Source organism: Anomaloglossus baeobatrachus, chromosome 8 (genome assembly GCF_048569485.1).
Source record: "Anomaloglossus baeobatrachus isolate aAnoBae1 chromosome 8, aAnoBae1.hap1, whole genome shotgun sequence".
NCBI lineage: Eukaryota > Metazoa > Chordata > Amphibia > Anura > Aromobatidae > Anomaloglossus > Anomaloglossus baeobatrachus.
This window is the reverse complement of record NC_134360.1, coordinates 46755838-46771572: the sequence shown is the minus strand read 5'-3', so window position 1 is coordinate 46771572 and position 15735 is coordinate 46755838. Positions and strand designations below refer to the sequence as shown.

The following is a 15735-nucleotide window of genomic DNA, read 5'->3' as shown; positions in this document are numbered from 1 at the left end:
TTACATTACTGATCCTGTACTTATCCTCAGTTACATCCTGTATTATACTCCAGAGCTGCACTCACTATTCTGCTGGTGCAGTCACTGTGTACATACATTACATTACTAATCCTGTACTGATCCTGCACTGATCCTGAGTTACGTCCTGTATTATACTCCAGAGCTGCACTCACTATTCTGCTGGTGCAGTCACTGTGTACATACATTACATTACTTATCCTGTACTGATCCTGAGTTACATTCTGTATTATACTCCAGAGCTGCACTCACTATTCTGCTGGTGCAGTCACTGTGTACATACATTACATTACTTATCCTGTACTGATCCTAGGTTACATCCTGTATTATACTCCAGAGCTGCACTCACTATTCTGCTGGTGCAGTCACTGTGTACATACATTACATTACTTATCCTGCACTGATCCTAGGTTACATCTTGTATTATACTCCAGAGCTGCACTCACTATTTTTCTGGTGTGGTCGCTCAATACATGTATACAACATTTAATCCATTGATTAAGGGAGACTATTATTTTGGGGATCCCAGGACACCCTTTTATCGGTTCTCTTTACATTATTTATCCTCTGCACATTCGTCATAATTGCATCAGAAATTAAGAACTTTGTCCTTTATCAGACTCTGATTCCTCCCTGACTTTGTGCCCGTCCATCCTCCGGAGCTGAACTCACATTCCATCTTCATGCCCATTTCTAAGCACTTTTTCAGCCGGCAGAACTGGCAGCGGTTCCTGTGGTGCTTGTTGATGACGCAGTCCTGGCTGCTGCGACAGCTGTATGTCAGGCTCTTCCTGACGCTCCTCTTAAAGAAGCCCTTACATCCTTCACAGCTAACGGCTCCATAATGACGACCTGCGGAAGGAAGGAATAAAAAGGACAAAGTCATGTTTGATCCAAAAATTAAAACATTTTGCAGATAGTTTTTAGGGTGGGATATGCAGCTTCTATGCAAATCTATGTGCTATGTGTCTCCGCCCCCTCAGAGGAGGACTACAAGTCCCATCATCGTCCACACAATCACCTGATGCTTTGTCTCCACAGACCACGCAGTACTCTATAATCTGCGGCCGCTGCACCTCCGTCTTTCCCAGCAGTCGCTCCACAGAGGCGGCATCTGTCACTATCTGGAGCACAGCAGAAGATCAAAAGAATAAGAGTCCCCCAAACTCAGGCCAGAAGCAGAGGACGGACCCCCCCGAGCGCCCCCATACCTGGATCCTCCCTGGCACAATGTTTTCAGTGGTGAAGATGAGCTGCTTGGCATTGGGAGACTCGGGCGTTGCGAGGATCACCTTCCCTGCTCCAGATCCATCCGGGCTGGCCAAGATAAACTGCTGCTTGGGAGACACCGAGGAGTCGACGGCCGTCACAATCTGGATCTTCTGCCCGGTCTGCTGATCTGTCACAATCTGTAAACACAAGGGGTCACTCCGACATCTGCATTCACGTTACTCCATGCTTTACACTGCAGTCCTGCCCCTTCTAAGAACAGCTACTATTCAGTGACTTCAGCCTAGATGCATTCTCTACTGGCGTCTGGTAGTCTTAAATCCCATTTAATCTCATCAGAGGCTCAACCTGCTGTTCTGTCTTTATGCAATGCTTTACACTGCAGCTCTGCTCCATTAGGGCAGAACTATTACCACTGACTTCAGCTTAGTTTATACTGTTTAGGAGTATCTGAGGTAACCCAAAATTCGCCTCTGGTATGATTAGAAGATCAGGCTGCTACTGTGACCTTACACCATGCTTTATACTACAGTCCTGCTCTGTTACAATACAGCTAATGTAACACACTTCAGCTTAGCTGCATTGTTTACGAGTATCTCAGGTAACCCAAAATTCGCCTCTGGTATCATTAGACGCTCAGGCTGCTGCTCTGACCTTACACCATGCTTTACACTACACTCTTGCTCCATTAGGACACAGTTATGAGTTCATCTTAGCTTTATTGTCTACCAATACTTGAGATGTCCCTCAATTCACCTTTAGTATCTCTACAGGCTAAGGCTGCTGCTGTGACCTTCCACCATTTTTTACCCTGCAGTTTTGCTCTCTTAGGGCAAAGATGTTATCAGTGACTTTAGCGTAGGCTGCTTTGTCTGCTGGAGTCTGAAACAACGCCAAATTCACTAGTAAAGGCTCAGGTTGCGCCTCTGATCTTACACCATGCTTTACACTACAGCCTGGCTCCATTAGGACGCAGATATGACGCGAGACGACAGCTCAGCTGTGCTGCTTATTGGAGTCTAAAGTAGTTTATTTGCTTTCATCAGATTCTCAGACTGTTGCTTTGTCCTCATGTCATACTTTACACTGCAGCTCTGCTCCGTGAGGATACAACAATGATCTATGACTATAGCTTTGATTCATGGGAAACCAGCCTCTGTCTCATCAGATTTTCCGAATTCATCTCTGTCCATCCTCCATGCTTTACACTGCGTCTCTGCTTACTCAGATACATGTTTTACAGGAAACCTTCAGTATATGATAGGGAGCAGCCTTGATAAAGGGGAGGAGCTTGGACAGCAGTTTCCAAAAAACATTTGGGTAGTAGGAAATCTGCCTGGTCCTTCTTTTAACCCCATAATTGCTGGATTACAATCTTCTGACCGAAGTGATCAGACCGTACCTGGATGCGCTGTGGAGTGGATACGGTGGAGTCGGTGGAGATTATTTGGATGCGCTGGGAGGAGTTGGTCATCACTGAAGATTCCTGAACCTGGAGGACAAGATCAGATTAGGGTGAACCTGGATACAATCAGTGAGTATGAAGCATACCGCCCACCCTTGACCCGACCATCTCACAATCTGTGCAAAACCCCCTTGGAAATCTGAGGTTACCTTCAAAAGCATGAACAATTTTGCAATTTAAAAATTTAAAAGAAAAAAAAACAAAATCCTCTTCTCCCGTTTTATGTACGCAGCCCTAATGCAGAGCTATGTGTCCCACATTACTCCACTCCATTCGCCCCATGTAACCATGGAGACACATACACCGTGTGCAGAATTATTGGCCAAGTTGTATTTTAGAGGACTTTTTTTTATTATTGATAAACAACTATGTTCTCAATCAACCCAAAAGACTCATGAATATCAAAGCTTAATATTTTTGGAAGTTGTAGTGTTTTTTTTTTTAGATTTGGCTTTCTTAGGAGGATATCTGTTTGTGCAGGTCACTATTACTGTGCAGAATTATTAGGCAACTTGATAAAAACAAAATATATTCCCATCTCACTTGTTTATTTTCACCAGGTAAACCAATATAACGGCACAAAATTTAGAAATAAACATTTCTGACATGCAAAAACAAAACCCCAAAAAAATTAGTGACCAATATAGCCACCTTTCTTTATGATGACACTCAGCAGCCGACCATCCATAGATTGTGTGAGTTGATCTGTTTACGATCAACATTGCGTGCAGCAGCCACCACAGCCTCCAGACACTGCTCCCAGAGGTGGACTGTTTTCCCTCCCTGTAGATCTCACATTTTATGTGGGACCACAGGTTCTCTATGGGGTTCAGATCAGGTGAACAAAGAGGCCATGTCATTATTTTTTCATCTTTTAGACCTTTACTGGCCAGCCACGCTGTGGAGTAGTTGGATGCATGTGATGGGGCATTGTCCTGCATGAAAATCATGCTTTTCTTTGAACGATACCGACTTCTTCCTGTACCACTGCTTGAAGAAGTTGTCTTCCAGAAACTGGCAGTAGGTCTGGGAGTTGAGCTTCACTCCATCCTGAACCTGAAAAGGTCCCACAAGTTGATCTTTGATGATACCAGCCCATACCAGTACCCACCTCCACCTTGCTGGCGTCTGAGTCGGAGTGGAGCTCTCTGCCCTTTACTGATCCAGCCTCTGGCCCATCCATCTGTCCATCAAGAGTCACTCTCATTTCATCAGTCCATAAAACCTTTGAAAAATCAGTCTTAAGATATTTCTTGGCCCAGTCTTGATGTTTTATCTTACGTTTCTTGGTCAGAGGTGGTGGTTTTCAGCCTTCCTTACCTTGGCCATGTCCCTGAGTATGGCACACCTTGTGCTTTTTAATACTCCAGTAACGTTGCAGCTCTGAAATATGGCCAAACTGGTGGCAAATGGCATCTTGGCAGCTTCACGCTTGATTTTCCTCAATTCATGGGCAGTTATTTTGCGCCTTTTTTGCCCAACACGCTTCTTGCGACCCTGTTGGCTATTTGCCATGAAAACGCTTGATTGTTCAATGATCACGCTTCAAAAGTTTGTCAATTTCAAGACTGCTGCATCCCTCTGCAAGACAGCTCACAATTTTGGACTTTTCAGAGCCCGTCAAATCTCTCTTCTGACCCATTTTGCAAAAGGAAAGGAAGTTGCCTAATAATTAAGCACACCTTATATCGGGTGATGATGTCATTACACCGCACCCCTCCTCATTACAGAGGTGCACATCACCTGATTTACTTAATTGGTAGTTGGCTCTCAGCCTATACAGCTTGGAGTAGGACAACATGTATAAAGAGTATCATGTGATCAAAATACTCATTTGCCCAATAATTCTACACACAGTGTATGTGCGTGTGGCAGCTGTATGCACAGAATGATCGGACATCTTCAAATAAAGACTCATGCAAAATTGCACCTTTTAAAAAACTTCTGTTTACAAAACAAACTGTAACGTGTCCAATGTTGACTTCAAAAGTTATTTCTGAATATTATTTTTTGTTTAAATTTATTATCATTATTTTTTTAAATTTACATTTGGAATAGAAAAGCAGGAGCAAAATCTCCAGACTCCGGGTTAATGAACTATGCGCCATCCATGACCGTTCCTCGGCCCCATTCACATGTTTTATTTAAGGATGTGGGAATGTAGGACGATCTGGGGGGGAAGAGATGATCTGCATCAGGAGCGCAGCGCTGCTCGCCCGTCACACTCACAGTTGTCTAATAAACCCTATGGGACATTCGCACTGATCGGGGAAGGCTAATTATAAGCCAGGAAGACGCCTCATTACCACTCGTCCATCAGGACCCGAGGAGAACTGATTAACGGCATGACGCGACTGCTCCAGATCTGCAATAGTATACGTGACGCGAGTGCTCCAGATCTGCAATAGTATACGCGACTGCTCCAGATCTGCAATAGTATACGTGACGCGAGTGCTCCAGATCTGCAATAGTATACGTGACGCGACTGCTCCAGATCTGCAATAGTATACGTGACGCGACTGCTCCAGATCTGCAATAGTATACGTGACGCGAGTGCTCCAGATCTGCAATAGTATATGTGACGCGACTGCTCCAGATCTGCAATAGTATACGTGACGCGAGTGCTCCAGATCTGCAATAGTATACGTGACGCGAGTGCTCCAGATCTGCAATAGTATACGTGACGCGAGTGCTCCAGATCTGCAATAGTATACGTGACGCGACTGCTCCAGATCTGCAATAGTATACGTGACGCGAGTGCTCCAGATCTGCAATAGTATACGTGACTGCTCCAGATCTGCAATAGTATACGCGACTGCTCCAGATCTGCAATAGTATACGTGACGCGAGTGCTCCAGATCTGCAATAGTATACGTGACGCGAGTGCTCCAGATCTGCAATAGTATACGTGACGCGAGTGCTCCAGATCTGCAATAGTATACGTGACGCGAGTGCTCCAGATCTGCAATAGTATACGTGTCGCGAGTGCTCCAGATCTGCAATAGTATACGTGACGCGAGTGCTCCAGATCTGCAATAGTATACGTAACGCGACTGCTCCAGATCTGCAATAGTATACGCGACTGCTCCAGATCTGCAATAGTATACGTGACGCGAGTGCTCCAGATCTGCAATAGTATACGTGACGCGACTGCTCCAGATCTGCAATAGTATACGCGACTGCTCCAGATCTGCAATAGTATACGTGACGCGAGTGCTCCAGATCTGCAATAGTATACGTGACGCGACTGCTCCAGATCTGCAATAGTATACGTGACGCGAGTGCTCCAGATCTGCAATAGTATACGTGACGCGAGTGCTCCAGATCTGCAATAGTATACGTGACGCGAGTGCTCCAGATCTGCAATAGTATACGTGACTGCTCCAGATCTGCAATAGTATACGCGACTGCTCCAGATCTGCAATAGTATACGTGACGCGAGTGCTCCAGATCTGCAATAGTATACGTGACGCGAGTGCTCCAGATCTGCAATAGTATACGTGACGCGAGTGCTCCAGATCTGCAATAGTATACGCGACTGCTCCAGATCTGCAATAGTATACGTGACGCGAGTGCTCCAGATCTGCAATAGTATACGCGAGTGCTCCAGATCTGCAATAGTATACGTGACGCGAGTGCTCCAGATCTGCAATAGTATACGTGACGCGAGTGCTCCAGATCTGCAATAGTATACGCGACTGCTCCAGATCTGCAATAGTATACGTGACGCGAGTGCTCCAGATCTGCAATAGTATACGCGACTGCTCCAGATCTGCAATAGTATACGTGACGCGACTGCTCCAGATCTGCAATAGTATACGTGACGCGACTGCTCCAGATCTGCAATAGTATACGTGACGCGACTGCTCCAGATCTGCAATAGTATACGTGACGCGACTGCTCCAGATCTGCAATAGTATACGCGACTGCTCCAGATCTGCAATAGTATACGTGACGCGACTGCTCCAGATCTGCCGCTCCGTGATACCGAAGTATACATGTGTGCACTCAGGTGGTGGGAACATTACAAGAGCATCGCCCCTTAAATCAATAGTATAGAACCCGTGGCTGTTGTGACACTACAACTCCCAGCATTCTGGAGGTCCATAGCCCCAAAATAAACTTTAAAAAACAGTCCCCTCTTGTAACAGATTCCTCACCCTTGTGTATGAGATCGAAAACAGAAATAGCCTTTGTTCCCAGAGACTACACAGCCCACTTCTCACAGGTGAGGCTTTGTTACAATGGCCTCCAGTTTAAGGCCTCTTTCACACGCCCGTGCCTCCGATACGTGTTTGGCAGTTTTCTCACGTACCGGAGACACGGGCACACGTAGACCTATGTCTTCCTATGGTTTTGGACACACGTAAGTATTTTCGAACGGAACATGTGTCTTTCCGTACTTAAATGTGTCCGTGTGTTTCTCACGCCAACATGTCAGTTTTCTCTCCGTTTCCGGCGTCACGTGTGTCACACGAAACGCAAACATGTCATACGTAATGCAAACGGACCACACGGATGTGTTCCGTGTGACATGCACCGGAGAAAAAACGTGTGTCTGTGAGAAAAAAAAACAAAACAAATCTTTACTCACCTTCTCCAGCCCTGAAGTCTCTGCCGCTGCTGTCACTTGCTTCCGACCGCCGCTCATTATGCTCATTTAATATTCACTCCACTGCGGCCGGAAGCAGCAGGAGCGGGGAGTCTGCAGGACCGGACACCGAAGATCAGCACCACGGACAGCGACGCCAGGGACAGGTGAGTAGAAAGTTCCCGTTCTCCATGTGTTATCACGGATAACACACGAAGAACACACGTGAGCCATAAACACGGCTCACGGTGGGCAAAACGCACCTTTGACATGTCCGTGGAAAACGTGCGTGATTTTTCACGGACGTTTGAAAGAGGCCTAGAGCGGTGTTTCTTAATATTTCATCATCCCCTCCATATACGGTGACCACAAGGGAATTAAAGGAACTTTTCATCATGGTATCAGCCCCTGTTAACCACACTCCATCAGGGTATGTTCATACTCCTCGCATTTAAAGTCACTTATTTTGGAAGGAAGCACCTCAGCACCCCCTCCAAAAATGCTGGAAATCCACATTGGATTTTAGGTCTTCAATTGTCATTTCTGTCCCGATAATATCTTCAGTGACCCCAGGAATCACAGGGGAATACAGGAACTTTTCTTCATGGCATCACCTCCTAAAAGGCCTGTACCAATGCTGCACATTACAAACATCTATTTGTTTTTTAGCTGTTGTGCTGGTTGGGTTACACTACAGCCAGAAATATGACATCTTAGGCCTCTTTCACATATCACTGAAAAACCCACGTTTTTCATGGACGTACAGTTAGGTCCAGAAATATTTGGACAGTGACACAATTTTCGCGAGTTGGGCTCTGCATGCCACCACATTGGATTTGAAATGAAACCTCTACAACAGAATTCAAGTGCAGATTGTAACGTTTAATTTGAAGGTTTGAACAAAAATATTTGATAGAAATTGTAGGAATTGTACACATTTCTTTACAAACACTCCACATTTTAGGAGGTTAAAAGAAATTGGACAAATAAACCAAACCCAAACAAAATATTTTTATTTTCAAATTTTTGTTGCGAATCCTTTGGAGGCAATCACTGCCTTAAGTCTGGAACCCATGGACATCACCAAACGCTGGGTTTCCTCCTTCTTAATGCTTTGCCATGCCTTTACAGCCGCAGCCTTCAGGTCTTGCTTGTTTGTGGGTCTTTCCGTCTTAAGTCTGGATTTGAGCAAGTGAAATGCATGCTCAATTGGGTTAAGATCTGGTGATTGACTTGGCCATTGCAGAATGTTCCACTTTTTTGCACTCATGAACTCCTGGGTAGCTTTGGCTGTATGCTTGGGGTCATTGTCCATCTGTACTATGAAGCGCCGTCCGATCAACTTTGCGGCATTTGGCTGAATCTGGGCTGAAAGTATATCCCGGTACACTTCAGAATTCATCCGGCTACTCTTGTCTGCTGTTATGTCATCAATAAACACAAGTGACCCAGTGCCATTGAAAGCCATGCATGCCCATGCCATCACGTTGCCTCCACCATGTTTTACAGAGGATGTGGTGTGCCTTGGATCATGTGCCGTTCCCTTTCTTCTCCAAACTTTTTTCTTCCCATCATTCTGGTACAGGTTGATCTTTGTCTCATCTGTCCATAGAATACTTTTCCAGAACTGAGCTGGCTTCATGAGGTGTTTTTCAGCAAATTTAACTCTGGCCTGTCTATTTTTGGAATTGATGAATGGTTTGCATCTAGATGTGAACCCTTTGTATTTACTTTCATGGAGTCTTCTCTTTACTGTTGACTTAGAGACAGATACACCTACTTCACTGAGAGTGTTCTGGACTTCAGTTGATGTTGTGAACGGGTTCTTCTTCACCAAAGAAAGTATGCGGCGATCATCCACCACTGTTGTCATCCGTGGATGCCCAGGCCTTTTTGAGTTCCCAAGCTCACCAGTCAATTCCTTTTTTCTCAGAATGTACCCGACTGTTGATTTTGCTACTCCAAGCATGTCTGCTATCTCTCTGATGGATTTTTTTCTTTTTTTTCAGCCTCAGGATGTTCTGCTTCACCTCAATTGAGAGTTCCTTAGACCGCATGTTGTCTGGTCACAGCAACAGCTTCCAAATGCAAAACCACACACCTGTAATCAACCCCAGACCTTTTAACTACTTCATTGATTACAGGTTAACGAGGGAGACGCCTTCAGAGTTAATTGCAGCCCTTAGAGTCCCTTGTCCAATTACTTTTGGTCCCTTGAAAAAGAGGAGGCTATGCATTACAGAGCTATGATTCCTAAACCCTTTCTCCGATTTGGATGTGAAAACTCTCATATTGCAGCTGGGAGTGTGCACTTTCAGCCCATATTATATATATAATTGTATTTCTGAACATGTTTTTGTAAACAGCTAAAATAACAAAACTTGTGTCACGGTCCAAATATTTCTGGACCTAACTGTATTGAACATGCGCATGGCCCTCCGTGTGCCATGATTTTGGCACATGTGTGTACTCCGCGGGCTATCAGTGATAGCACACGGAGATCAGGAACTTTTTACTCACCTGTCCTCGGCAATGCTGTCCGTGGTGCTGCTGTCTCCGGTGCTGCAGTCACACTTGCTTCTAGGTCCTTAGTGCAGTGAATATACATTGAGCATAATGAGCGGGCCCTGAAGCAAGAGACAGCAGCGCCGGGGACAGGTGAGTATAGAAATTCATTTTATTTCAAAGACACGTGTTTTTTCCGGTACGTGTCACACTGATTACACCACTGTGTGGTCCGTGTGACATCAAGGGTGCCGGAGAAAAATGGACTTGTCTCTGTGCGGAACACACGGACACGCAGTCCGTAAGAAATCACTGATGTGTGCACAGACCCATTGATTTTAATGGGTCTGAGTACGTCCATGATTCCGGTACGTATAAAAACATCATACATACCGGAATCACTGACATGTGAAAGAGTCCTTAAAGGGGTGGTCCACAACTTTTCAACACTTTATTACTCACGTTTTTGAACCATAATGGTAAAAAAACAAAAACAACACACACATACTCACCTACCAAGTTGGAATTGCCCCTCTGTTCCAGTCCTGGCTTTCCCCCAGGGATCCCACACACTTCAAGATAGAATTTCAGAGTTGCAGCTCATCAGCAGCCAATGATTGGCTGCAGCGGTGATATGGCAATATGAATTTACCCATAGGAAGAGGAAGACGGAAGCCAAGCAAGCAATGCTGGAACTAGTTAAAGTGTTGGGTTTTTGTATCTTTACTTTTGCACCACCATGGGCCCATTATAGTGTTTACAAATAGTGGACATGCCCTTTAAGACATTTTGTGCCAGGAAGAAAAAAGGGTTAAATCAAGGTTGCTTGAATACCTATCCCACACTTAGCTCTTTTACTCTTTGTCTTACGCCCATGATATTGGAGACTTTCAATATCATCCAATATATATCAATGCGAATGTTGTGCAATCAACAGTCATGCTCCATAATTCTCCATTGTCACACATATCTGTCATCATCTGACATTTAATAGCCCCACCCCCCCTACATCCTTTCTTCCCAGCAGTTCACCTGAGGTTACAGGATTTGGAGAAAGAAAAAAAAAAAACATTACAATAGTTGTTTTTTTTTTGCATTAAAAAAATCCTTCTGGTTGCAATGATATCTGCCACCACTAGATGGCGACAATCACAGTGAGTATAAGTAGTAGAAAAATTCAGCATAATGCCACGCCCCCAAAGCACGTGATAGGTCAGCTGGAACGTCAGTTGTCATTAAACACCGCCCACTTCGTAGAAGCTGAAAGCTAATTGGTAGGTTAGACGAACCCGCCCACGTATGACGTCACAAAAATAAATAAATAAAGGAAGCGCGTTTGGCGGAGAAATATGGCGGTTGTTGGCGAACTGCCAGCGGCGGGGACGGCGGGTGCGGGCACCGGAGAGTGGGCGTCGGGACGGGTGACGTTACAGCGGCGGAGGGCGTAAAGCCGCGGCTGGAGGATGTCGTCAGCTGGGCGGGCTGTCGGCGCTGTCAGGGGCGGCCGCGGTGCGCGGACAGTTACCGGGGACCGGAGAGACCCTCAGCGGGTGATATGAAGCGGTTTTATGTCAGGTCGGCCGCTCCGTGGAGGCCTCAGCCGCGGCGCAGCTTCGCCTTACCTCACCCGGACGGAGGTTCTTGTCACAGCCGCATCCCCTCCGCTCCTGGAGGCCCCCACAGCTTCCCGCCGCCGGGAATCGCCCGAGAACCCCGAATCTTTCGGTTGTTTTGAGTTTTTCTCCTCGGTGAGAGGTCAGAGGTCGTGACCCCGCGCTCCGCCGCCTCTTTCCCCCCCTCTTCTGTTTCCTCTTCCCTCTCGCTTGGATTGCGGGCGGGAGGATGACGTCACTGCAAGAAAAGCGGCGATTGGACGAATGGCCGTTGGGCGTGGTTATTACCTGTCCCTCCCATTTTGGAATTTAGGTTGTGGCAATCACAAGCCCAAAACAACTTTATTGACAAAGAACAAACTGTTAAAGGGAACTTGTCAGATCCCAAGTGCACCAAGAACCACTAGCCGTTCTAGGTGCCTATCTAGAGTCCCTGATAACAGAAAGTAGTAGAAACGGGTTTTCAACACCGCGCCAATGACCAAAAAGGATTGAAGATAGGATTAATGTTTCTTTTTCATCCCCAGGTCAACGCGTTTCATGAGTCTCAGCTCCCTTGCCTGTTGTCCTGATAAAGGGAGCTGAGACTCCTGAAACGCGTTGACCTGTGCATGAAAATAAAGAAACATTAATCCTATCTTCAATCCTTTTTGGTCATTGGCGTGGTGTTGAAAACCCGTTTCTACTACTTTCTGTTATCTGCCAATCCTGGGACTGCAGCCTTTGACCTGCTTATATAGGAGTTGTGACTGGCACAACTTCTATAGGTGAGTTGGATTTTAATGTTTAACCCCTTCCCTATTGGGGTAAGGCCCTATTGCGCTTTCTTTTCCTCAGTTTTCTCTATATCTAGAATCCCTAGCTAACAGTCCCTGTATATAGCGGCACACATGGATAGATCTTTGGAAAAAGAGTTTCTAAAGCTAATTTATCATATATGCTAATGAGGCCAGGGGCGTTATTTCCCTGGCTAGTCGGCCCACTTTCCATGTTATCACGCCCCTATGGAGTTTGAATATGCTTTACAACAGCCAGCATCATGGCAGCATCAGTTTTGAGCTTCTTTGACACCAGGTGTATGCACCCATATTGAACCATGATGTATCTCAGCCTTTTACAGTGGAGGTTGATGCGTCAGAAGTGGGGGTGGGGGCTGTGTTGACTCAAGGTCCTTCTCTTAGTAAGCTGTGTTCAATGCACCTTCTTTTCTAAGAAACTGTCTTCAGCTGAATGTAATTACCATATTCTTAATAGGGAATTACTGGCGATTAAGTTAGCGATTGAGGAATGGCGACATTTCCTGGAGGGAGCTGTTCATCCTGTTACAGTAATTACCGACCATAAAAACATCTTCACCTTGAGTCAGCAAAACGTCTTACCCCAAGACAAGCTCGGTGGTCATTTGTTTTTTAAGAGGTTTAAATTTTTTGTGTAGTGCCATGAACAATTTGATTTATTCCCAACATAAACACTGTTAAGTGTGCCCTAAAAACGCTTTACTTTAGTCTGGCCTATTGCCTCACCATGTTCCTCACCGGTCCCCATTCTTCAGAAGGGACTAGTGGTATCAACGCTTAGGACTAATGTGGATCTGAGATCGCTGAGGCTCAAGGTGATGCGCCATCTGGGGTTGCAATGAACAAATTGTTTGTTCTCCTGAATTTCCACCTTAGGGTTCTGGGGGAGCATCATGATTCTGTCCTAGCTTGTCACCCTGGGGGTGAAAGGTACACTGGATCTCATATTGCATCGCTTTTGGTGACCCGGATTCCCAAGGGATGTGATGTCCTACAGGTCTACTTATGCCACGTGCATGCTCAAAGGCATCTCACTCTCGTCCTTCAGGTTGTTAGAAGCCTCTGAGTGTCACTAGTCAAAGTTGGACAGACATTTTCATGGACCTCATTACGGATCTACCTGGATCTGCTGGTAATATGTTCATTTTTTTGTTGTGGATAGGTTTTCTAAAATGCCACATTTTATATTCTTCTTAGCAACCACAAATCCGTACGGTACATAATAAAGTAGGATGGCCTAAAGGGGCAACAAATGTTACCCAATATAAAGCCACCACATTACACTCAGAAACAATTGTCAAGAAAACAAGAGGAAAAAGAGTGTTTTTGAAAATATAAATCAATTTTTATTAAATAGTAATAACAATGATGCTTTGTATCCAAAAATTGCAATAAAAATTACAGAAAATATGCATAAAAATACATAGGAAAATAGTCCAGAGAGCTGGTGGGGAGTGTTGTGTGAAGGCACACAGGGCTATAGTCACCAGAATTCAATTATAACAATCATGTGTGCAACCCTGCCAAAAATAGGGAAGCCTGTTCCCGGGTGCCAAAAGGCTTCACCGGGCAGAGAGTAAAGCCTAAGTGGCTCAGAGTTTCCAAATTTGGTTGGAAACACATCTATGCGAGTAAAATCAGTCCGACTGGGCTGAAAAAAACTCGGCTGATTTTAGTTCACGTTAGGTCCGAGTGCAACACAAGTGCGTTGGTTTTTCTGAATAAATTAATGATTTTACTAGCGTGTGTAATGCGTGTTTTTTACTATGTCATCTGCCATTCAGCTCTGCTACACGGCCGCTGACAGCAGCCACAGACAGCCATGTAGCAGAGCTGAATGGCAGATGACAGAAGACACAGACAGAGCTGCACGATCAGAATGAACTCGGGTGAACTTCACCCGACTTCATTGTCATGCTGCGGCTCTGTCTGTGCCGCGTCCTGATTAGCGGTCACCTGTGAAGGACTCACCGGTGACCGCTAATCCCCTGAGTGACTGAAGTTAGCAGCCCTCTCTCATACTCACCGATCCCCGGCGCGGCACTGCATGGCGTTCACACTGCTCCGGCGGCTTTTACTATTTTGAAAAAGCCGGCCGCTCATTAAACAATCTCGTATTCCCTGCTTTCCCCGCCCACAGGCGCCTATGATCGGGTGCAGTGAGACACCTGTCACTCAGCGTGGGGGCGTGTCTCACTGCAGGGAATACGAGATTTGTGTGTGTGTGTGTGTTGCGCGGTTTGTGTGTGTGTGGTGTGTTTTGGGGGGAGGTATGTTTTGTGCAATGTGTGTGTTGTGCGGTATGTGCGTATATTTATGTATGCCGCGGTGTTTGTGTGTTGGGTGTTGTGTGTGTGCAGCGTTGTCTGTGTGTGTGGGTGTCTGTGTAGGGCGGTGTTTGTGGTTCCCAGTGTGTGTGTGTGTGTGTTGGGGGGAGGTGTGCACCTCCCATCGTGCTCCATCCCCCATGCTGCGCACCCCACATCGTGCTCCATCCCCCATGCTGCGCACTCCCCAACGTGCTCCATCCGCCATGCTGCGCACTCCCAAACGTGCTCCATCCGCCATGCTGCGCACTCCCAAACGTGCTCCATCCGCCATGCTGCGCACTCCCAAACGTGCTCCATCCGCCATACTGCGCACTCCCCATCGTGCTGCATCCCCCATGCTGCGCACTCCCAAACGTGCTCCATCCGCCATGCTGCGCACTCCCAAACGTGCTCCATCCGCCATGCTGTGCACTCCCAAACGTGCTCCATCCGCCATGCTGCGCACTCCCAAACGTGCTCCATCCGCCATGCTGCGCACTCCCAAACGTGCTCCATCCGCCATGCTGCGCACTCCCAAACGTGCTCCATCCGCCATGCTGCGCACTCCCAAACGTGCTCCATCCGCCATGCTGCGCACTCCCAAACGTGCTCCATCCGCCATGCTGCGCACTCCCAAACGTGCTCCATCCGCCATGCTGCGCACTCCCAAACGTGGTCCATCCGCCATGCTGCGCACTCCCAAACGTGGTCCATCCGCCATGCTGCGCACTCCCAAACGTGCTCCATCCGCCATGCTGCGCACTCCCAAACGTGCTCCATCCGCCATGCTGCGCACTCCCAAACGTGCTCCATCCCCCATGCTGCGCACTCCCAAACATGCTCCATCCCCCATGCTGCGCACTCCCAAACGTGCTCCATCCCCCATGCTGCGCACTCCCAAACGTGCTCCATCCCCCATGCTGCGCACTCCCAAACGTGCTCCATCCCCCATGCTGCGCACTCCCCATCGTGCTCCATCCCCCATGCTGCGCACCCCCCATCGTGCTCCATCCCCATGCTGCACCAGCATCAGCCTCTCTGCCCGCAGCATCAGCCTCTCTCCTCCCAGCATCAGCCTCTCTCCTCCCAGCATCAGCCTCTCTCCTCCCAGCATCAGCCTCTCTCCTCCCAGCATCAGCCTTTTCTGTCCCTAGCATCAGCCTTTCTCCTCCCAGCCTCCCCCAGCCTCAGCCTCCCCCAGCATCAG

At 46.9% G+C, this 15735-nt stretch overlaps 1 protein-coding gene across 1 annotated transcript in view; it reads right to left on the bottom strand.

Annotated features, from left to right (window-relative positions):
- NR2C2 (nuclear receptor subfamily 2 group C member 2) overlaps positions 1-11628 on the bottom strand; it is a 37674-nt gene extending 26046 nt beyond the window's left edge. Inside the window, exons 1-5 of the mRNA XM_075321568.1 lie at positions 11432-11628; positions 2651-2740; positions 1230-1427; positions 1040-1142; positions 691-870 (exon numbers count right to left, since the gene is read on the bottom strand). Of these exons, the coding sequence (XP_075177683.1) occupies positions 691-870; positions 1040-1142; positions 1230-1427; positions 2651-2722 (553 nt within the window). The 5' untranslated portion in view covers positions 2723-2740; positions 11432-11628. The remainder of the gene's footprint in view (positions 1-690; positions 871-1039; positions 1143-1229; positions 1428-2650; positions 2741-11431) is intronic.
- Positions 11629-15735: the final 4107 nt, after the last annotated feature.